Genomic DNA, 25,229 nt, shown 5'->3' on the forward strand with positions numbered 1-25,229 from the left:
TTTTCCAAAGTATACCAATATATATATTTTTCTAGGTAATCTCGCTTAAAGTTTTATCTTTTTACGTCATACTATTATCATGTTTTGTTGTTTTTAAATTAAATTCATATCGCTTTTCCATCTACATTTGTCTTACTGTAACATGTTTTATTTTATATCACTGTAAAGCACTTAGAGCCTGTGTTAACGGGGTGAAGTACTATATAAATGCTATATTATTATTATTATTATTATTATTATTATTATTTATTATTATTATTATTATTATTATTATTATTATTATTATTATTATTATTATTATTATTATTATTATTATTATTATTAAAGTGATAGACACTCTGAGTTGCTTAGATGAATACATTTTATTTTGTTTTGAATATTTGTCTTCAGAAAAAGACTGGAAAGTTATGCAGGAGTATTTCTAGTAGGATTAGGGTAAATGTGATTTCTAGGTAATATTTTCCCCCCTTTAAATCTAGAATAGGTGATTGAACTTAATTTCATTGTTACAGGTCATGACAACAACTTGCGTGTGACAATGGTCAGAGGACATCAGAATTGGATCTGTGCTGCATTCCCTCATTTTGTGTGTTGTTTTAGGTAATTTATTTTCTGTTTTGTACAAAGCTCAATGATTTTTTGGGGAAAACAGAGCACTGCTCTTGTATGGTTACATTTTGTCAGCTGTCTATAAATTGTTGGCATTCAGCATCAGATATCTTGACCTTTCTATGTAATCAAACGTTTTGGAGCTCATTATAGTCATTACCCTGAAAAATCTCTTACATTATCTAATAATGCATCATGCACATATGATAGTATCTTAGAATTTATAATGTTGGTTATAGTTCAGGTCTTCTTATTAACTCAGTCAATCCTAGAGATTTGTATTACTTTTCAAAATTAGAAAAAAAAAAAAATTAAAAATGAGCATTACATAGATATTTTTATTCAAGTACCATTAACATGTAAATACTAAAAAACATTAGCTTTAATGCTACGCCTATAATTTGTCTCATAAAAATGTCATTTCAAAATTCAAAATAGGCATGGGATAAAAGTAACCCGGGTAAACTACGGATATAGTCCGGTTTAGGGTTGAGTGAGTTAAAATTTAATGAAAAAAAGTTGTTCGACTTACTTATGCAAAGTTTTATATGTGTATATGATATTTTATGATACAAACCAAGCATCCTGATTTTGGGCCTTTTTCTCTCTCGTTAAGTGTTATCCATATAATGTCTTTAATGCTGATTACAAATTTGATGTGTTCCATTGTATGATTCGTAACATGCAGAATGAAAGAATCGACAGGCTGGCATCTTCTTTGGACCAGCCAACATATGGATGCAGTGGTTGAGCGTGTTGCTCTAAATGCCAAAGTCATGGGTTCCAATCAGGAAAACCTCAATAACAAGATGGTGGCTGCCTCATCTGGGTCTCTGGTGTGGCTCTGGGCAGTTAATGATGAAGGCGAGAGTAGGCAGATTGGTATGTTGTTCTCTCCGTTAAATACTGTTTTGTAGATTGAAGTAATAATAATGATAATAAAATAATGACAGCAACATTAGCAACAACAACAACAACAATAATAATAATAATAATAATGATGATGATGATGAAGATGATGATCACGGCACCGAATGAACAAATGTTTAGTTGAAAATCCAAAAGTCATTTAATTTCTCCCTTCGACAACTATCTGACCCCTGACTGACGTCATTGTGCTACCTGTATGAGCACTTTTGGCTGACCATTTTTTTTTCACTGATTTGGCAATTTTATTGGTGTCTTTAATCAAGCACGCTTTAAGATTATGTTATGTTAAAGAAGTGTTTTAGGTGTGAACAAAACGAGATAAAATCAAATTTTATTATGATATCAAACTCATAACAATCATTTGTGTTGTTGATTGTTAAACCATAGACAAGTTTAGACATAAAAATTGTAAGAAGACCATAAAAAGTTGGGTTTTTGTTAAGTGAAGTATTTCAATAATGTCACTGTACACCAAATATATTTTTTGGCTTAAAAGTAAGAAAAGAGAATGCAGATTATAGTGCAATTAATTTCTTTAACAGCTAAGTCACCAAAGCCAAGTTCATCATCATCATCCATGGTGGCTTGTGCTCTTGAGTACGTTGCCGGTCAGCTGTCTCCACGAATCACGATCCTCTGCGGTGCGCATGAAATCTGTGTTGCTTTTTAAGTCACATTTGGCCATTCTTAGGTTATTTAGAAAGGTCATTCTTTGTCTTCCTCTAGCTCTCTTTCCTTCGATCATCCCAGATGTCACCAACTTTTCTATTCCATCTCTTCTCCACACATGTCCCAGAAAGCGTAACTGCCTCTTTCTGATGTTATCGATCAGTATTCTTCCCTTTCTCACCTTCTCCAACACTTCCTCGTTCGTACACCTGTCTGTCCATGATACCCTCAACATTCTTCAATAGAGCAGTAAAATTAGGTGCCCCAAACGTAAACAATAACAAGTTGCTAGTGATTTTCGTTAGGGACCGGAATAATTTACGCACAATATAGGTCTCCCAATTTTGTAGTTTGAGTTGTAGGCAATACACTTTCAGTATTGAAAATATGTTTACATAAAATCTAACAGTTGCAGAAATAATAATATAAGGCTAAATTATTCTGAAAACCAGGCTCCGAATAATTCTCGTCTTGTTCACACCAGCGCAATAATTTGCTCTGGTCTAAAAATAGATAGACTGTAACTTTTGATAAATTTTACCTTTTGTTCCATAAAATATCAATATCTAGACATTATTTGATGCATGATCGAGTATTTATGAATATGTGTTTCTTTTGCCACCTAACAGCCAAATTTTAAAGGTTATTTTTTTCTATAATTTACATTGGAACGTGAGCTGTCAAGACAGGAACATGTGGTTTGCCATGTGCTTCTAGACCTTTGTTTACGTTTGGGGCACCTAATTTTACTGCTCTATACACCCACATCTCAAATGCCTCTAACCTCCTCGTACATTCTTTGTCAAGTGTCCACGTTTCACAACTGTATAAAAGGGTACTTATAACATATGTTTCTACTACTTTCATTCTGGTCTTCAAGTTTAGGTTGTTGTTTGACACAACTGGTCGCATTTTATGGAACACGTTTTTTGCTATTGCTATGCTTTGTTTTATATCCTCTATGTCACGTGCGTCATGGGTGATGATAGTGCCTAAATATTTAAATTTCTTTACTTGTTTGATGGTCTCTCCTTTGCTTGACAAGTGGAAGGTCGCGTTGTTGTCATTCTTTGAGACCACCATGCATTCTGTTTTCTTAATATTTAGTTTCAGGCCCATCTCTTCACTTTTGCACACCACTATATCTAAAATTTTATGCACGTGTTCTGGAGAGTAGGCCATCAGAGTACCATCGTCTGCGTATCTTATGCTATTCATATTCTGCCCTCCAACGACGACGCCTTTCATATCTTCAATTTCTTTGAATATTATTTCACTGTATATGTTAAAAAGGTCCGGTGATAAGACACAACCTTGTCTTACTCCCTTCTCAATGTTAAAGAAGTCCGATGTTTCATTATCCAGTTTGACACACGCTGTTTGATTCCAATATAAGTTTTTCACAAGTCGAAGGTCTTTACTGTCTATACCAATCTTTTCTAAGATTTTGAATAGCGTATCGTGCTGTACTGAATCAAAAGCTTTGGAATAATCAATGAAGCATAGATAAAGTGATTTTTGTTTTTCGATTGACCGTTGCATTATTGTTTTCAATGTAAAGATTGCATTTACCGTACCCTTTTCTTTAACAAAACCAAACTGCTCGTCACTTATCTCTGGAGAGATCTTGCTCCTCATTCTTTTCATAAGTATTCTTAACATAATTTTTGTGGCCTGGCTCATTATGCTGATTGTTCTGTGTTGGTCACAGTCAATAGTACCTTGTTTTTTTTTTGGGTATCGTAATGAATACCGATTGTCTTAAGACATTAGGTAATTCACCCTTTCATATAAGACATTAAAGGCTTTTGTCAGAATGTCTATTCCCAGATCGTCAAGGGCGTCAATCAATTCTATTGAGAAGCTATCTTGGCCTACCGATTTCCCCTTTTTCATCTCTTTGCAATCAGCTTCTACTTCTTCTCGCATAATCTGTGTTCACAGTAGAAATTTCTTTAGAGATTTCTTTATCCAAGCTCGTCCCTCTTTTGTCATCCGCGTATAGATTTTTTATGGATACTACCCAACGTTCCAAAATTTCGTTGTTGTCGATAAGTATATTACCGTTTGCGTCTTTAACGCATTTTCTTGTGCAAGAAAAAAGCCAAGTTACATGCTTATAAAGTTGAATAATATCCATTCTTCACAATCCTACCAGGGCAAGTAGGCTATGTATAGCAGAGTGTAGTGTTATCTCATACCAATAGTAAATGATCATTGAATCTAAAACAATTTGTTAAGAGAGTTGCTTTTTAATACTTTTAACACAGTACAAAGATGGTGGCATGACTGACTTAATGTTTTCGACCAGCAATGTCGTCAGATATTGCCGTTTCAGCTGTAATGAAAATTCAATGTTTATTTAATTATCAATTAACAATATTACTGATGTACGGTTTCTAGAGCCTATCGCATAATCCACTGAGCATAATAAAGATTACTGTTAAATATAATCTTTTACTTCCTTTATAAAATCATCCCTCGTGTTAGTGTCGGTGATTATGATAAGATGCTTGTCTTTGAAAAGCGTTTTACATTTGACATTCTTTCCATTTTTTACTTTAGTACCCGAGAGATTCGAGTTTCTTTTCAATTTACATAGAAAAATAGTAGTCATTAAGGGCTACTAGGTCCATGAGGCGTAGTTTATCCTTGTTTCTGTAGTATTACGATAGAAACCACTAGCTACCTTCTGGATTGGAAACTAGTCTATCGGTGGTGCAGGGTTTGAGGGTTTGGGCCAGAAATAATCTCCACATCACCGGTAATGCATATAGTATCAAAAAATGTCAACAGGACATCGAGTGGAAATACCTATGTGGAATTCAACTATTATTAAATTGGATGAAGACAGAGCACTAAGCTTACAAATATAAGTACCAATATTTATCGCGGATGTAGTAAAGTTGGTTTTTAAAAATTCTTTTGTCCAAAGAGCAGGATTTGATAGCTGGTATTGTCTGATCAGATATTACTTGAGATATATACAACAATCCTATCTAAAGATTAAGAAGCAATTGTTGGTGTCCTTTAAATGATAGAGAACCTGTGATAAATATTGGCTTTAGGATATTTATGGTTTTAAAAGACTGATATGAATTACACATAACAATATAAATATATAATTCAAATTATTAACTTTGTCAGTAACATAACATTCTTTCACTTTCAAGTCAAGGATTTTAGCCGATTTCACTTCAAATGACCATAACTCAATAACCGTCGCTTAACTGACAATTCTGTTTTCACTATGATAAAATAGAAAATGTTAACTATCACATAACATAAAAAAAAATCAAATCTGTACGGTGACATTTTAATACAATTAATATTTTATCCAATGTACTTTTAGTAAAATACTAAATTTTAGGTATTTCATACCGTAATAATTTATTTCTGGATGAAATTTCTTCATTCAAAAGCAGTTTTAAACAAGAAATAATAATAATAATAATAATAATAATAATAATAATAATAATAATAATAATAATAATAATAATATCTTTATTGTCCCCAAAATGGACCATTAAGTAAACTGAAGAAAACCTGACTCATAATTTGAACATTTAGTCACAGAATGATTTTAAAATGCATGTTTTATGCATAATTTTTCTTCTCAGTGATCTTCCCTTACTCAATAGCCTGCAGCAGTAATTAATTACTCAGTGACAGCTTTATCTCTTGTAATCAGCAAGTGGTACCATCGAACAGGCTAGGTCACAGAAACCGGGGCTTTTTGCTAAATGTTCAGTGTCAGCACAAATTTCGGTGCCGTGTGATGATGATGATAATAATAATAATAATAATAATAATAATAATAATAATAATAATAATAATAATAATAATAATAATAATGATAATTATAATAATAATGATTATGAAAATAATAGTAATATGATAATAACAATGATAATGATAATAGCAATAGTAATATGATAATAACAATGATAATGATAATAATAATAATAATAATAATAATAATAATAATAATAATAATAATAATAATAATAATAATAATAATAATAATAATAATAATGATAATAATAATAATAATAACAATAATAATAACTTAGTCCCGACGTATATCTCTAAATTATTCCGTCTACTTTAATGCTGATAGGAGCCACTTGGAGGAGGAAGCGCTGCGTCACGTGAACACTTTAGCGTTGCTTTAGCGTTGATCACTTGAGCCCACCAACTTCAATTTGATTTAAATTCTATATTATTATTATTATTCTATATTTTCAAATGGAATTGTGTTCAATTTATATGTTGTGAATTCATTCATCTGGATAGTGTATATATTCGTAAAACTTGTGCAATTTTAAACAATAGTTTAACGCCTATTTATCGCCTGCCATCTCGGTCCCTTTGTTTACAAACAATGAACGCCATTTTTGGTTCCGAGACGGTGATGGAGAAAGAAACAATCGAGAGTAGCCGAGTGGACGATAAGAAAGGGAAAGGAGGTGGTGAAGTGAAAGACGGGGCGAGCGAGACGGAATGTGTTGGGAAAGGAAATGTAAGAGGTGTGAAGGGGAAAGGTAAAGGAAAGAAAACGGAGGGGAGCAGTTACGGTGCTGGTAGTAGTAGCATTGGTAGCAGTGAACTGGACTTTAATGAAATAAAACAACAACTCAGTGTGTTGATGGGATTGGTGCCAGTGGTGAGCCAAATGAAGGAGGCCTTTGACCGTTTTAATGAAATGGAGGAGGAAGATGCTAATGTCAATATTGGCCTTTCGCGGCCAATATGTAATGATGACATTGAGTCTGTTCTTTCGCGATCAGGCAGTAAAGATGTATGTAATGCTGACCTTTCGCGGTAACAATAATAATAACTTAGTACCGACGACGTATATCTCTAAATTAAAAAGTGAGAAACCAACTGTAGTATATCGCCATATCTGGACTCAAGAGGCAATCCAACGACTGACCGGCGGCTGTTTTGACTGTACTCAGTGGGAGACATTAATGGTAGAAGGAGACTGAAGCTGTAACATGTTATATTACATTTCGTGTGGATTTGTGAGTTGAAAAAAAAAAATTAGGATATTTTCTAACAATAAGCCATGGGTTACAAAGCGACTGAAATATATACTCAATGAAAGAAAATTGCCTATATGAGTGGTGACATTAAACTAGAATTTGAAAAGGGAAAGGATATCAGAAAAACAATAAAAGAAGAAAAGGTTGAATACAAAAGCAAGATGGAGCAACAACTGAGATCGGGCTGCCCAAGGAAATTAATTAACATTTTTACAAGCAGTTAACTCCTTAAAAAACATGCATTTTTCGTGTTAAAACAGAGACTATTACATATTTTCACTACACGTATAATAAATGAGTTCTGTCTTATTTTGGTCTGAAATCTTGGAATATATATTTTATGCTTGTGACCAAAATTTATGTTATGTCATCTATGTAATTAATTTTTTGTAGAGCTGTATTAAATTTTCCCTAATTCTTCTGTATGAGGCTAGGTAGCTCAAGGAATGCTAAACACTTGTCATATGACATGTTCTCAAGCCCAGGCAGCAATTTTGTCACTCGTCTTTGAATACTTTCAAGACTTATACTTTCAAGACTTATTGACTCTCACATAAATTGGGCTCCAAACATTGTCTTATAATAGTTTTAAATAATGAAATAAACATACTATTATCCAAATATGTAAAACTTCTGTGTATGATTCCCAACATGCGATTAACTTTAATTATACAATCATTAATATGTACATCGAAGTTCAAATGTGAGTCAAAAGAAACACCAAGATTTCTTTCAAAATTTGTATCAGACAAAAAGTTTAAATTAGAGAGTATCCGAGTAATAGATGCGATTAAGATTTTTCTTTCCAACATGCAAAACCTTACACTTGTTGATTCTTGTAATTGCCACTTCCTTGACCATTCAAACATAGAATTAATTCTTAGGTGAAATTTAATCTCTCCAGTTCATATAATTTATGCTTGCTATTGTTTCCATTTTAGGGGTTTTCAACTTGCACGTGTTGGTTGACAATCTGATATTTATTGGGAGTCAATTAGTGGCTCTCAGCTGTACAGGCAAAGTTGGTGTATGGCACTCCATGACTCAGCATTGGCAGGTATATTTGCTTTTTTATGTATTTTATTGACTTTATGATCAATGGTGGCCTGAACAATAAGTTTTATATAGCTTTGTAATTTGTCTTATAAATTTCTGTGATATTTCTACACATTTTTAAAGAACCATTTCATCTAAAGCCAAATTCTAGAGGATTGATGTTTTATGGCCATGTATGTTCAATGATTTAGGGAAAAGACCATATTTTGTTGTAATGGTGTTGGAATGTGAAGAGGAAAATGTATTATGAAAGTTTAAGCATATGACTATGTGAAAAATAAAATTTTAGATGTCACCATAAAAGTTGGAAACTCAAAAATTGCTACAAGAGGACTTGAATAGTCTTGAACAGTGGGCTAATGATTGGGGAATGAAATTTCATGCAAACAAATGCTACATCCTCAGCACAGCTAAAAAGTACAATGAGACCTACAAGTTAAACAACACCGTCCTGAAACAAGTCGACGATAACCCATACCTTGGCATCACCTTCTCAAAGGACTTGAAATGGGGGAAACACATTAACAAAATAACCCAAAAGGCAAGCTGCACCCTTGCATTTCTCCGCCGAAATCTTAGCCACGCCCCAACGTCATGCAAACAAAACGCCTCTCGCACTTGTGAGATCACAATTGGAATACGGAGCAGTTGCTTGGGACCCCTACCAGAAAGAGGATATTCAAAAACTTGAGAGAGTCCAGAGACAAGGCGCCCGGTTCATAACTGGGAACTATAAGAGCAGAACCCCAGGATGCATGAACAAAATGTTAGAAGAAAGAAACCTCATCAGCCTCCAACAAAGAAGAAAAGAAACCCGTCTGTCATTATTGTTCAAGATTATAACAGATCAAATACCATCAATAAAGGCAGACTCCTTTTTCACGCCACGACCAAACAAAAGAAAAATCTGAGCACTCACTTTTGCCAACCACATAACCCCATTGAGAGATACGCCACAAACAATTCGAACTGCTTCAAAATCCCACAGACAAGAACACAAAACTACAGAAATTCATTCTTCATTAGAACTATCTCGGAGTGGAATGGGCTGGATGAACTGGTCATCAAGGCACCACACCTAAACGATTTCAAGGCCCGACTGACATGGGCCAGCGCCCAATGAGGACGCCGCTGAAATACAACCAGACCATTGGTTTCTTCAGCGCCAACCATACAGATACAGAAACAAAGATAAGAAAACAAAATTGGGCTTATTAATTACATTTTTCCATAAAGATACAAGACGATTTTTACTTATAACACTTTATTGGTGCCTGAAATCTGCCTTTTAATGGTTTTATAACATTCAGACAATACATTTTATAATATAGCAATTGCTATAAGCAAGCTTGATCTAATGTATTGTGGCGTCCAATAGTGTTTAGTTGATTTCTCTGTAAATTATCTGGCCACTTCTTCTATTGTTTACTTTTCCAGTTTCCTGCTTCCGATTGGAGTAACAGTCACTTTGTCTCAGATTAAACTTCTCATCTTATCTTTCACTTGTCATTGGCATTCCTTTCCTTTTAATTAAGTAAGAGCTTAACATTCTCACATCTTACATTGGTGACCCCGACATGATGGACAGGCAAATTTTGTGAGACTTAGCAGAGGCTATCAAAACCAGTTTCCCCGCCTACAGGGAATTCATGTCGTTCAAGTCTCCTCCTTTCTGGACGACAAACATGACAGCCTGGTTCCTTTGGCTGGAGGCTATATTCGCCACACACTGTCCTCCCATTACCAATGACTGTTGTGTTCTTAGATCATTAATTAATAAGACGTATTATTCCAAGAATAAACAAACCAAATTGTTACAGTAAAGAACATTTATTAAACAACATAACATAAGATACATGTATACAGGATGACGGTTGGATACAGAAAGACTCTCAACAAGGTAGTTACTAGAACAGACGCTAGTTGTGAACGATACTACATCAGATGGACGATACAAGTTACGATACTTGAATACAATAACTTTCATTCACAACATTCCTCCCCTTCTAATTTTTAAAATAATTTAGACCTCTAATTGATTTCTCTTAAAATATAAAATTCTTTACTTCAGAAAACATTCACTCAAACGGTCATTCGTATATTTAACATTGATATGACGTACATTATATTAAAGAATTAATCTTCTAACTGGTCGTCTGTTTCTAAGGGGGTAGCTTCGCTCTGCTGTATCAGCTGGTATTTGTAGACACTCATTTCGGTTCTGTTGAGGTGAATTAACAATAGGTGTTGATAAATCCACTTGGTTATCTGTGTCAGATAAGTAATCCGTTTTCGAATTTTCTGCTATATCCAATAGATAATTTTCACTTTCAAGATCATATTGATCTTGAGTAACATTTTCACTTTCATCACATCCATGAGAACTATTCAACTGATTAATATGGCAGTGACGAACTGCTCCATTTACCTGCACAGAATAACTAACTGGTCCAAGTCGTTGTAAAATTATTCCATCAGACCATTTATCAAAACCATGTCGATGATTTCTGACAATGACGTTGTCTCCTGGAACGAAAGAACGAATTTTGATATTTGATGCCATTGATTTTTGTTGACGCTCTCTTATTGTATCAATGGTGTTTGGACGAATGAGATCTAGTCGAATGCGCAATTTCCTTTTAAACAGCATTTCTGCTGGACTTTTATCCGTCATAGCGTGAGGCGTTGATCTGATCTGCAGCAACACTTTGGCTAATTTTTGTTGTCTGGTCCAATTTCCAGTGTTGACTTTTTTGTACCAGTCGCTCCGCTGATCCATTTGTTGCCGGTTGATACGGTTGTTATGCTACGTGCCGAATTCCATTCATTCTCAAAAATTCGTTGAACTCCCTCGACGTGAAAGGAGGTCCATTGTCGGTAACGGCAGTTGTTGGTAATCCATGCATTGCAAATATATGTCGCAACACATCAGCAGTATGTTGAGCATTTGTTTTGTTCATTGGGAAAATTTCTGGCCACTTTGAATATGCATCGATTAGAATAAAGTAATGCTCGTTTTCAAATTCTGCAAAATCCAGATGAAGTCTTTCCCATGGTTTTGAAGGGAATGTCCATGTTAAGACAGGTGCTTTCGGTGGAATATTTTTCACCATAGAGCGACTTTTGCAGTTTTGAACCATTTCCTCAATGTCTTTATCAATATTTGGCCAGTATATGTAACTTCTAGCCAATGCTTTTGATTTGACTATTCCATGGTGACCCTCATGTAATTTCATCAGTATCCGTTTTCTGAATTTCTCTGGAATTATAACTCTCAGTCCCCACTGTAAAACATTGGAATCTAAGGTTATTTCTTCTTTTCCTTTAAAGAAAGGTTTCAATCTTTCGTCGTTGATTTTGTTAGGCCAACCATCCAGTGTGAAATGCAGAACTTTCGACAATATCGAGTTCTTTCGGGTTGCTTCCGCTATTTCCTTCGCAGTGTAGTTAAATGAAACCAATTCTTCGTCTTGTTTTGTTTCTCGTTGAGGTAATCGAGAAAGCATATCTGCGTTACAGTGCTCTTCTGTTTTTCGAAATTGAATTTCATATTGATAAGCACTTAGTTCCATTGACCATCTCTGCATTCTTGCTGCCGCCATTGCTGACATGCTATTTTTAGGTCCAAATATTTTTACCAGAGGCTTGTGGTCAGTGATAAGTGCAAAATGTCTGCCATATAGATATTGGTGAAATTTGGGTACTCCAAACATGATGCTTAAATCTTCCTTTTCGATCTCACTGTAATTAGATTCAGTCTTTGAAAGGGATCTTGATGCAAACGAAATCAGTCTTACTTCTCCATTTGGCATAATGTGAGATATTACAGCTCTGATTCCCTTTGTACTCGCATCGGTTGACAATCGAAGAGGCAATTCTGGATTATAATATGTTAGGACCTTTTGTGAAACTAGCAGTTCCTTTACTGCTGTGAATGATTTCTCAGTCATCCGACCAGAACCAAGATACGTCCTTTTGCAAAAGTTCGTGTAGTGGTTTCAATGTTCCTGACAAATTTGGTAGAAATTTAGAATAATACTGAACTCCACCTAGAAAACTTCTTAGTTCTTTTACATTTTCAGGCTTAGGCGCATTGATCATGGCTTCGACTTTATTTTCCTGAGGATGTAATTCATTTTTATCGATTGTGTGACCAAGGTAGTCAATTCTGTCAACCATGAATTTACATTTTTCTTTGTTGAGCCTTACTCCATTTTTCTTTAACATTGTTAGTACTTTGTCTAAAGTTGCAAGATGCTGCTTTTCATTAAACCCAGTCAACTGTATGTCATCAATGAAACTTGAACATTGTCTATTCCTGCAAGAATTTCTTCCATGTACTTTTGGAAAAGTGATTGTCTATTCCTGCAAGAATTTCTTCCATGTACTTTTGGAAAAGTGATGGTCCTGATGCAACTCCATATGGATAACTGTTGTATTGCAACAGTCCAATATGAGTATTTATTGTGACAAGCTTTTTACTTTCTGAGTCCATGGCCATTTGATGATAAGCCTGACTCAAATCCAACTTTGAGAATTTTTCTCCACATGACAGCTTTACAAATAGATCTTGTGCCGTTGGCAGAGGGTATTGATCTACTTTCATTGCAGAATTTATTGTCACTTTAAAGTCACCACACAGTCTTACTTTACCATCCGATTTTGGTACAACTACGATAGGTGCTGCTAATTCACTATGAGTAACTTGCGTGATTACTTTGTCTTTTTCCAACTTTCTTATGTGTTCTTCAAACTTCTCCTTTAAAGCGTATAGAATCGGTCTTGGTTTGAAGGATTTGGGCTGTGCATTTTCTTCCATAGTAATTTTTACCTTCGCCCCTTTCAGTTCTCCCAACTCAGTTGTAAAAAGTTTTTTGTTTTTCTAATATTTTGTCCAATGAGTTATGAACATGAAGAGTATTAGAAATCTAAATTTTTAGTTTAGAAATCCAATCTCTTCCTAGAATGACATGTTCATGTGGTACAGTTGCGACAATGAGTGGAAGTTTTTTTTTTTCTCCGGTAGAGGGAATCTTTACATTTACAATAACTTCTCCTTTGAGTGGAATAGTTGTTCCATTAAATGTTTTCAACGTTTCCAAACAGGGTTGTAATTTGACTTCCTGAAACTTACGTTCTAACACATAGAAGGGAATAATTGTAACACTTGATCCTGTGTCAATTTCCATTTTCACGGGGGTACCATTTACTTCCAGCGAACAATGAAAGGCATTATTTTGATCTTCGTCTCGGTTGTTGGCGAAAATGAAAGTGTCTTTATTGTGCTCGGAGATGGAATCAGTGAATATCATGTTTGATTCGTTTCGTCGTGAACCCGATGACCTCTCCTGTGAGTTCCGACAGACTTTTAATAAATGACCCTTCCGATTACAAGCGTTGCAAGTGTACATCTTGAACTTACACTTGTCTGGTGTGTGATTCATATAGCCACACCTGTAGCATTTTGATTCTGTCCGTCTCCTATCATTGTTGTTGTTGTTGCTTTTGTTGCTTTTCCCGTGTTTGGGTCCTTGTTGTACGGTTTTGTGGACTACGTTGACTTTGGCGAATTGCTCATGCAACTGAAAAGCGTTGAGTTCTGCACTTTCCATTGTTTGAGCAATTTGAATTGCCCGTTTCAGTGTTAAATCCTCAATCTGTAGGAGCTTTTGTTGAATTCTTACGCAGACAAATTTATCCCGTAAGATATCTTCCAGGAACTGTTTGAAATCACAGTGCTGAACTAGACGTCGAAGTGATGCGATGTAGTCAGCAATCGATTCATGTTGACCTTGTTTTCCGTTGTAAAATTTAAATCTTTCATAAATCATGAGAGGCGTTGGACGGAGATGATTCAATAACGTCGTTTTTAGTTGATCATACGATTTTACTGCTGGTATCTCCAGTGAAAGAATGCTTTTCAAAAGGTCGTATGTGTTAGATCCAACAACACTAAGAAAAACGGCCGTCTTCTTTGTTTCCGATGAAACATCATTGGCCAGGAAATACTGTTCCAGTTTTTCACAGTAAGATTCTATATCACCAGTCAAATGGAATTCCTCGATACGTCCAAGCAAGGCCATACCTCATAAATCTTCGTTTAACGGATGGAGAATGAACGTACACAAAGCGATAAGATCTCAGGTAGCACAATAGTCACTGTTTTTGTATATTACGGTGCCAAATAGTAGTAACTGCAAACACTTTATATGAAATATTCATTTCCACAATTATGAATGATTATTAATCTTTTAGTCCACAATTTGTACAGAAATCCTCATCGCCATTTTGTTGTGTTCTTAGATCATTAATTAATAAGACGTATTATTCCAAGAATCAACAAACCAAATTGTTACAGTAAAGAACATTTATTAAACAACATAACATAAGATACATGTGTACAGGATGATGGTTGGATACAGAATGACTCTCAACAAGGTAGTTACTAAAACAGACACTAGTTGTGCACGATACTACATCAGAGGGACGATACAAGTTACGATACTTGAATACAATTACTTTCATTGACAATAAAGACAAGACCAAATTTTTTCATGTGGTCCAGCTGCTTGTATTTTGGCATAAATGAACGATGCCAATCTTGGCGAAATAGCCAAAACAACTACCACATACTTGAAGTAGGCATGATAACTCCGCTTCTATTTCATCTACACAAAGCCAGGACACAGATGACGGTACAGAATGGTCTACAGAGGCCATAAAGTCAGTTAAAAGACCTGAACACCGCATGCCCAAGAGTATACAGCAATCCTCAAAGTCCAGTTTCATCCTGTGTCATTATCATTATCATTCAAAATTCGGCAATCAAGCTCGACGTTGTGAGAGATCAGTCAATGGCCAGCCCTGCACGATGGCACTGTCAACTACCCAGGGAAATGCCATGGCTATCTATTAACTAGGGGCATAGCCGGCCGGAACAAAGCCCTGACCATAAATTCAATCAATGCAGGCATTATTTCGGTGAATGATTTACTTTTGGGAAAATCTTTTCTTGTCGATACCGGTGCTGAAGAATCTGTCTAAAATTTAACTTTTTTTGGGACATTTTTGTGTCATAATTTGGGGGAAATAATGGCATTTTCCTGGAGGGACTGATTAGAAAATATATCTGTCACAGGAGGACATAATTACTGTGATACATAACCATATCTTGACACCATCCCACATCCCACACCAAAACATTTGTTGTGTCCACCTTCTTACTGAAGTTTCAACAGTATGGGTTGGATTGAATATATCACAGGAAAAGCTGAATTTACAAAAAAAAATCATATTTATTTTATTTTATTTTATAAACAAAATTATTCCTTTCAAAATCAATTTCACTTTTTTATTCTAATACTTTAATACTTGAGATTCTGGGTGGGGTTCCTGACCTCCCATAGTGGGCAGGGAGGTACTTGCTGTGTCTTCTATCTCCCTATATCTGTTTTCCAACTTGCTTTCTGTCTTTGTCTTGGAATGAGATTACTTGGTTTGTCCAGGCCCTGGCTGGATACCCCAGCTGGGAGGGAGACAGTCAAATGTATAGTTATAGTTTTGGGAGATGATATTTTTTTCCTTGTAAAACATCTCTGTTATGTCCTGTATTATGTTTTGTTTACGTATTATATATGATTTGTAAACATTTGAGTGTTATCCTTTTAGTGGAGACCTGTGCTTGTGTCTGGGTTAGACATTTAGGTGATCTCAAACTAAGTACTTTGATTTTTGATAGTGTGCTCTTGGAATCTACATCTGTTTCCTATTTGAACTAATTCTCCTTTGTCTTACCTTTTCTTGGGTGCTTTAATTGTAATTCTAGAACTTTTTACTATCCAATTTTCTTCCTTTTTACTGGCACTGATATGACCTTAATGTGTTGCAAGCGCCGTTAAACCCTTAAAAACAATAAAAACAACAAACCAATAATATGTAAGATTCGTTTACATGATTCTTTTTTTTAATATATATTTGTAATGAAAAATTATGATTTTACCTTTTGATCTCAAAACAACAGATTCAAGATGTTGTTCCAATCACAAGTTATGACACTGCTGGTTCGTTCCTTTTGCTGGGCTGTAAAGATGGGTCGATTTATTACATTGGTAACTGGTCTATTTAATTTTAATGAAACAGATCAGCCTACTTTTTTAGTGATATGAAATATATGCTTTTTACCTATTCCAGGATACAATAGAGGATCAGTACCAAATGATTAGCAAGTGTGTGATTCGTGATCATGTTTAAAAATTATATTTTGTCTAGCTTTAACTTAAGCAATAATGTGTGGTTGTAATATTGATTCAATGTATTTTTTAGTATAGACCTCCTTGTATTCGTACTAAAACAGTTTTCAAATTCAACTATAGATGAGATATCTACTGAAATCTAGATATTTTATTCTTTTCAGAAAGCATAGTTCTCATTAATTGTTTATACGGCAACTATCTGTTTTCAAACAAACGCTGATAAACAGTGCAAACATGAATGTCAAGTTCTAGCATAAATGAAGATAAAAATAAATAATGATAATAATAATTATATCCTTATTGTCCATGAAGGCAAACTTTCATTTGGTTATACAGCCAGGTACTCATTTTACACCTGAGTACAGTGAGAAAATATGAGTAAAGAGCCTTTTCCAAGGACTCAACTATGCGCCGAGCGAGGCTTGAACCCAGAACCTTCTGATTCGAAAGGGAGTATCATACCACAAGACCACATAGACGGACATAGACATAATATACGCAAAGACAGGCATGCTTAAAACAAAAAGTGCAAAACCACACACACGCGCACCCATGCACACATACTAGCTAGGGGAATTAGGGTAAAATTGTGCAAATTACTGATGAAAGCACCAAATTTGGTACAAAGTAACTTGAGACCACTATTAATCGATGTTGATATAGAACCACATTGAGAAATTCCTCTAACAGAGTAAAATAGGGAGATGAAAATCCGCCTATATGAGCTATATTAAAACAAAGGGACGTAATCCAGGAAATATTTGTTGACAATTCGGTGCTTTAAAAATATATTATTTTTAGCCCGTGTAAGCGGTTGATTATTTTGGCTTAAATAATTATGATTGTTAACAATGTGCCTATATGTGATATAGGACCGTATGGGCCGGTAGTATAGCTTTATTATGAGAACTGGAAGAGGGGTGGTGGGAGAGGAGGAGATGGTGCTGGTATTAGCTTTACTTGTGTTGTGTTGGTCGTCATCGTGGTGAAGATGATGGTGGAAGTGATGTTGGTGATAATGATGATGATGATGAAGTGATTGTGGTGATAATAGTTGTGATGATGGTGATGATGTTGATGAGGTGGTGGTGGTGATTTTGGTAGTGATGATGATGATGGTGATGATGATGACGAAGATGATGATGATCAGGATGATGTTGATGATGATGTTGTGGTGGTGGTGATGGTAGTGGTAGTGATGATGATGATGTGATTATGGAGATAATAGTATTGATAATGGTGGTGGGGATGATGATGAGGTGGTAGTGATCGTGGTAGCGGTGATGGTGACGATGATGATGATGATGATGATGATGATGTTGATGATGATGATGACGATGATGATAATGATGATGATGATGAGTATGGTGATGATGAGGTGGTGGTGGTGGTGATAGTGGTAGTGATTATGGTGATGTTGGTAACTATTAATTTCGAAAATGAAAGACTTTCTTGGTGACGTATATTAACATTTTTAGACGATTAGGATCCAACAAAAATCATATTTATTAGACAAATGTCTGTGGAACACATTTTTCTTGGGGGGCTTGAGAGAATTCAACAGCAGCCTTTTCTAGTTTATCCCGATCTCTTTGAATTATTTTAACGGTGCAAGATAAGCCAATACCTCGTTGTCAGCTTTTTCCATGGCAGTGTGTTCAAGAAAACCAGATGTTGTCTTATTGAAGGCTAAAAACGTTTCCTTTCCTGAGGTTAGCCTGGTAGGACCGGCTGGAGTCTGTCTCTGAACATGATTGGGTGAACATACGACCTCATTCACAGCATTCTTTGCTATACATCTTGATTAATTCGGGCAATTTATGGACTCTCTCTCTCTCTCTCTCTCTCTCTCTCTCTCTCTCTCTCTCTCTCTCTCTCTCTCTCTCTCTCTCTCTCTCTCTCTCTCTCTCTCTCTCTCTCTCTCTCTCTCTCTCTCTCTCTCTCTCTCTCTCTCTCTCTCTCTCTCTCTCTCTCTCTCTCTCTCTCTCTCTCTCTCTCTCTCTCTCTCTCTCTCTCTCTCTCTCTCCTCTCTCTCTCTCTCCTCTCTCTCTCTCTCTCTCTCTCTCTCTCTCTCTCTCTCTCTCTCTCTCTCTCTCTCTCTCTCTCTCTCTCTCTCCTCTCTCTCTCTCTCTCTCTCTCCTCTCTCTCTCTCTCTCTCTCTCTCTCTCTCTCTCTCTCTCTCTCTCTCTCTCTCTCTCTCTCTCTCTCTCCTCTCTCTCTCTCTCTCTCTCTCTCTCTCTCTCTCTCCTCTCTCTCTCTCTCTCTCTCTCTCTCTCTCTCTCTCTCTCTCTCTCTCTCTCTCCCTCTCTCTCTCTCCTCTCTCTCCTCTCTCCTCTCCTCTCTCTCTCTCTCTCTCTCTCTCTCTGTGCTCTGTTCTATACTTGAATGTTTTATATATAGCATGACTCCAGAAAGGAGCGCTTTTGTGAAACACAACGAATAACAACTTGCAACAACCTAACAGAAAACATGAATAAAACAACTCCAATCAGATGCTATATTATAAGACTTTAGTAAATCATTTGATAACGTCATTTACCATACTCTGGCTATTAAACTGCGGAGATATGGAATCATGAGTAACACACACGACTGGATAATGGATTTTCTCACTAATCGTAAACAACTGAAAGAGCAATGTCAGACTCAGCTCCAGTACTACAGGTGTGTCCCTAGGTACCGTACTGGGTCCCCTCTTGTTCCTTATCTACATCAATGATTTGCCTGAAAGATTGTCGCTAGGAACTCAACTGAGACTATTTGCGGATGACAGCCTTTGTACAGACCAATAAGGCATAAGAAAGATTCAGAAATTCTTCATCGGGACCTTGGTTCCAGAAAATTACCAACAAAAGAAAGATAATACACAATACACAACAACACACTAGAAGGCGTCACCAAAGCAAAATATCTCGGAGTAACGATAAACAATCAAGTAACCATAAAAAGAGAAATGCTATAAAGTTTATGTTAGACCAACACTCGAGTAAAGCGGTAAGGTATGGGATCCCGATCACACCTCCGAAATTAGGTAAATAGAATCAATCCAAAAAAAGCTATAAAATTCGTTCAACAAAATCCTCAAACAAATCAAAGTCGTATATGACACCCCATTTGGAACCATTGAAGGAAAGGAGAGAGAAGAATAAACTAAATGTATTTTACAAAGGTCAGGTCAGGTGTCATTACACGGCCTCCAACAGAACAAGAGGAAACCTGGCAAATTTATGTTGCCACAATCTAGAGTGGACTACCATCTTAGTCGTTTCTGCCCTCAACTATACGACTTAGGAACAATTTGGATAACTCCCAGTAAAACAATTGGGTAAGCTGCTGCTGAGCCTTCCACGGGAAGTTTCTGCTTGAAGAGGAAGAAGAAGAAACAATTTCAGCAACAGCAAAACTAGACCTTTGTTTGTTTTGGTAATATTCAGCATTTTTTATGTTCATAAAACGGACATGACAAATCTTCTGAAAATGAACTTCCTGCACAATCAAATCGCTATTTGAGAATATGGAGAGAATCTGGACATCGTTTATAATTTCTGCAGCCACGCGGATATTTTCGTTCATCTCTTTTGTCGTTTTTGAATGGAGGGAAGCTTCATCTTATTGTTGCAAAGCATACAATGTGTCCTATTTCTTGTGATAACGTCATCTGAGGGAAAACGCATATTCTGCCTCCTTGGACAGTGGGATGATGAGAGATTGTTTAGATCGGGATAATTTTTCTTGTGATTTCTCATTTTTCACAGCGCGCCTTCTGATTTTTTGTGGCCGTATATCAAGAGCGACAGAATTTGTGCCATTTGGTATCATTTTGCTTCAGGACCTCCAGTGTATCCTCAGAGCGGTCTTCAACAGACAAATCTAGCTTGTCACTATCATTTGCCAATCCGTTAAAAGTCTTAACACCATAGCTGGTAGAACGCTACGCTACAAAAGTCACGTACCATTAAACCACAAGGTTTCCGCTTTGACAGAGCTGGGCATTCTAATTTTATTTTATTTTTACCTCTTGACAAATTAATCATTTTGACCAATCCACCTCAATACTGCACTTTGCCATGATATAATTGTTAGTAGTTAGTACAAGATTGAGTACATTGTCAACGCCATGATTTAATGGGTTAAGTGACTTTATCACGGGATTGTTGGTGATGGGGTTGAGGCGGTTCATGATGGTCATGTTAAAGAGGATGATGATACGGACATTTTCAACCTGATATTTGATTTGAACCATATTATTACGCAAACCACAATAATAACATATCTGTATTGAATTAGTGTGACACATAAACATTGATGCTTAAGCGATATCTAGGTGCTCGGTATGCTGCTAATGATGATGATGATGATGATGATTATTATTATTATTATTATTATTATTATTATTATTATTATTATTATTATTATTATTATTATTATTATTATTATTATTATTATCTGACCTCGCCGACCCGAAAGCAGACGACGCAACTAGCAACCGCAGAATGCGGTGCATTGTTTATAGATATCTTCACATGAGTGGGAGTCTATTATTGTCAAATAATTCTAATTTAATAAGACATTAAGAAAATAAAGATTATACTCTTTGAAAGCTATCGGAATATACAAAAGATATGAGAGGGGAAAAAAAATCATGTTTGTTTTTTGTTTTTCTCGTATTCGTATTCGACCACCAAAACTTTGATTTCTTCGATTTCACAATCTCATGTTCCGCGTTCCAATGCCGGTAAAATTTGAAATAACCAAATTGGTAAACTTTTGGATTAAAAACAAATACTTTTAAAAATTATGTTACTCTCTTGGTAAATGAATGAATTTGATAAGTTGTATGTTATGAATAAATGATAAGTTATACTTCCGATTTCGATTTAAGCAACAAGGTACATTATGTGTACTCGGTACCAATGACGTAGTCTGTGACCTTTTGACACCAAAGCAAAATGTCGTCGTGAAGGCGGCAAGTTTCATCACCACCGTGAATTTTTACACGATTTAAATTGCTGATATCTCAGCTCTTGGAGTGATGAGAAAGTGGTTCTATATCACAATTTAAACCTTAGAGCACGAACTTTTTTTCATAAAAAATTCATGCTTTCATCACTAATTTCCACAATTCGGGGGTTTTATGTCCCTAATTCCCCTAGCTATACTTGTTTGGCATGACTTTTGAGGACCATCATTTTTGACCTGCATTGTGGGTACCATTGTTTTGTATAATGATATAACGTTAAAAAACAATGGAATATCAAGCAAGCAACGTCCTGAACATCATGAGACATTGAAAATTACTAAAAATAAAATTGCTAAAATATGCAGGTTTGATTAATCACATGACATTTTTGTATCATTCTGAGTACCACAATCGTCAAAGTGAGGACTTAGCATTAACTTTATACATTCCTTGTATGGACTTCATCCCTCTTGGGACTTCCACTCTTCACTAGGTCAGTACTTATGGGGAGCTAAAGAATACGCACCTGTATTTTAAGGACATGCACTCTGATATTGGAAACATGGCATTGGTTACAAGGACCTTAAGAATATACACCTGTATTTTAAGGACATGCTTATTGATATTGGAAACCAATGCATTGACTATGAGCACTTTATTGGAACCAGTGCATTGTCTGTGAGCACTCTTAAGAATACACATCACTAGTAGTGTAGGCTAGTTGGTAGAGTGTTGTACTTGTTACCTGGCGGTTAGGGGTTCAAATCCCTTTCGATTCATACTTAATACTCTAAAACTGGCAATTTAGCAACTGTCTCACATGACGTTTGGCACCATGAACAACAATTTTAAGAATGGTTAGTTGGCTTAGTATCAGAGTAAGTGACATGATGAGTTATGTCAGAAGAAGAAGAAGAGGAGGGGGGGGGGGGGGGGGGGGGGGGGGGGGAGATGGAAATTTTAGAATACACATCAGAAATTTAAAAAACAGTAGTCTTTAAAAAGCCATCAGGCCCATGATTGCTGGAGTTTGACCCAGCTTCTGTAGCTCTTTAAGTAAATTGTACCAATAGCTTGCTACCCTTCGGACAGGACACAGGTCAATTGCAGTGTATTCACTGGATTAGATCCAGCTACCCATTTGCTGCTGGTGGACATGGCGTCCTGAAAAACAAAATGAGGCTAGGAGGGGTCGAACCAGATTCACAAACTGGATGAAAATTACATTTCATTGGATAGAGTGATGCTCAGAGTCTTTCCGTAGTCGTTCCATTTCTCCTTTTCATCATTCTCGTCATCAGAATGTGATGATCGATGTGTCCAGTATTTCTTGGTTCTTGTCTGGCATGGCAGTTTTTGCATCGCTTGCAGCAACAAAAAATTGCAAATTATCACTGATTTGCATTACGGCTGCAAATTCTGCAGTTTTTTTTGCAAATTTTCAAGATTTTGCAAAGAAAAACAAAACAATAATAATATTTTTTTAAAAACCATTAATAAATAATAAAAAAAAACGACAACTTTTTTTCTTTTAATTTAATAGCTCGTTTAGAACTTGAAAGATAATTAATCAAGAGAAGTTTCTTTTTTTACTATCTCATTTTCTTCCTTTTTACTGGCGCTGTTATGACCTTATATTTGTTGCAAGCTGCGTGAAACCATTAAAAACAAACAAATATTTCTCTTTCATGAACTACGAGGGCTCTTTCATAATTAACCGAAAAATGCCTGTAAAATCCGCGTTTTTTATGCTATCAACAAAATTCTTGCACCTGTTCATACCTTGACTCGTCCTTCATTTCTCTACGTAACAGCCAAGTCTGTTGACACACTTCTGCCACCGCCGCACCATGGAATAAATACCCTCTCGTAAGAAATTTCCGTCAAGGTTTTGTAGCCATTTCCGCACATGGTCAACAAGCTCTTCATCGATATCAAAGCGCTTTCCTGCCAGCTCACGTTTCAGTGGCCCAAAGAGGTTATAATCAGATGGTGCGAGGTCTGGACTGTGTGGTGGGTGTGGCAAAATCTCCCATCCATATTTCTCTAGCCAACCTTGCGTCACTCGTGCTGTGTGGGGTGTAGCGTTGTCGTGTTGCAAAATGACCCCGTTGGTCAACTGCCCTGGGCGCTTTCTGCGAATGGCCTCCCTAAGCTTGTCAAGAGTTTGGCAGTACCTTGCAGCATTGATTGTTTCTCCAGGTTGTAAGGTTTCGAACGGAATAACACCACGACTGTCCCAGAAAACAGTTCCCATTATTTTCTTTGCTGACCGCATGACTTTGAATTTCTTCGCGACAGGTGAGGATGGATGTTTCCATGTCATCAAATCTTGCTTTGTTTCTGGGGTGCAGTGGTGCAACCAAGTCTCATCACCGGTGACTATGCTGTCAAGAAAAGTCACATCGTACCCTAGAAAGTCTCCGCCGGCGTTGGCAGTATGCCCGTGAACCCTGCGTGAGCTCTTGCTTCTTCTCAAAAGTTCCCTGTAGATGTCCAATCTTTGTTCTTTATGATTGTCGGTCAATTGCTTAGGAACCCATCTTGCGCTGACTTTTCTGTAGCCAAGTTCATCAAATACAATTCTATGGGCAGAAGTTTCCGAAATTTCAAGACTGCTTGCGATTTCATGAAGTTTCAACCTCCTGTCTTGACGAATAAGCTCATCAACTCGCTTCCCATTGTCTTCTGACGTCGCAGTTATCGAACGCCCTCTCCCTTCCCTGTCTGTCAAGTCGGAATGGCCGGCTTCAAACAAATTACAACAGTGATAGACTTGTGTACGGCTTATAACATGCTCACCATATACACTCTGAAGTTCTTTATGAATTTCGGTAGGATTCAGACTTTTGGCGTTCAAAAAACGTATGACAGCTCTGATTTCCTCCTTTGACCAAGTTTCAAGGTGGGCCGCCATCTTTAAAATCGTCTAGAAATTCATTGTGCAAAACGATGCACTTCATAATTTCTGGGAATATCCTTAAGGAAATAAGGAATATCATGTCGTTTACAGAATTAAAAAATCTCCAATGGTTGCTGAGCAATGGGCATTTTTCGGTTATTTCTGAAAGAGCCCTCGTAATTATGGGATTTTCGAAAAATTAATCAGAGTGTTTTGATAATAATTTGCAAATTTTGCTGTTTTTAGCTTGGGATTTTGCTTGCACACAATCTTTTTTTTTTTTTTTTTTCAAATTTGTGGAAACACTGTATAATAAATTGAAGAATTTATACTTTTGACCGGTCTAGATTAAGTTTATGTAATCCTCTTCGGCATAAACACAAGCTATTTCTCAAAATTTTGCAATTAAAATAATGTTGGAAGCGCATAATGTTCACTTTCATTTGTATTCATCAGTAATGTGTACGGTATTGATAGTTATAAAATGTAGATGTCTGATAATTCACAATTGCCATTCATTCCTTTTTGTTCTTTTTATCTACGTAACAACAAACCGCCCTGTAAAGAAACAGATTACCTCACGTGATTCTAAGATCATGGACATGGAACTCCTAGGAAAGATCTAACTCATTCGATAAAGAAACAACACACCATGGATGCTCATATTCTTGTAGAGTTCAATTTGATAAATTTGAGAGAAAGACTCAGACAAACACATTGGTGTTCAATGACAGAAAGCATAACGAAAGATGCTCTTTTTATTTCGGAAGGACTTGAACATTATCATAATAAGTAATGAATAC

General features: G+C 36.2%; 1 protein-coding gene across 2 annotated transcripts in view; it reads left to right on the top strand.

The window, feature by feature from the left end:
• LOC144965509 (BTB/POZ domain-containing protein KCTD3-like) overlaps window positions 1-25,229 on the top strand; it is a 103,835-nt gene that overhangs the window by 33,470 nt on the left and 45,136 nt on the right. For both annotated transcript variants that reach the window (XM_078900912.1, XM_078900913.1), the window contains 4 exons: window positions 513-600; window positions 1,298-1,491; window positions 8,198-8,313; window positions 16,333-16,420. In XM_078900912.1, coding sequence (XP_078757038.1) covers window positions 513-600; window positions 1,298-1,491; window positions 8,198-8,313; window positions 16,333-16,420 — 486 coding nt within the window. The remainder of the gene's footprint in view (window positions 1-512; window positions 601-1,297; window positions 1,492-8,197; window positions 8,314-16,332; window positions 16,421-25,229) is intronic.

This window comes from Berghia stephanieae, chromosome 2, assembly GCF_034508935.2.
Source record: "Berghia stephanieae isolate SIO BIC M18660-M18661 chromosome 2, UCSD_Bste_1.3, whole genome shotgun sequence".
NCBI classification, from domain to species: Eukaryota; Metazoa; Mollusca; class Gastropoda; order Nudibranchia; family Aeolidiidae; genus Berghia; species Berghia stephanieae.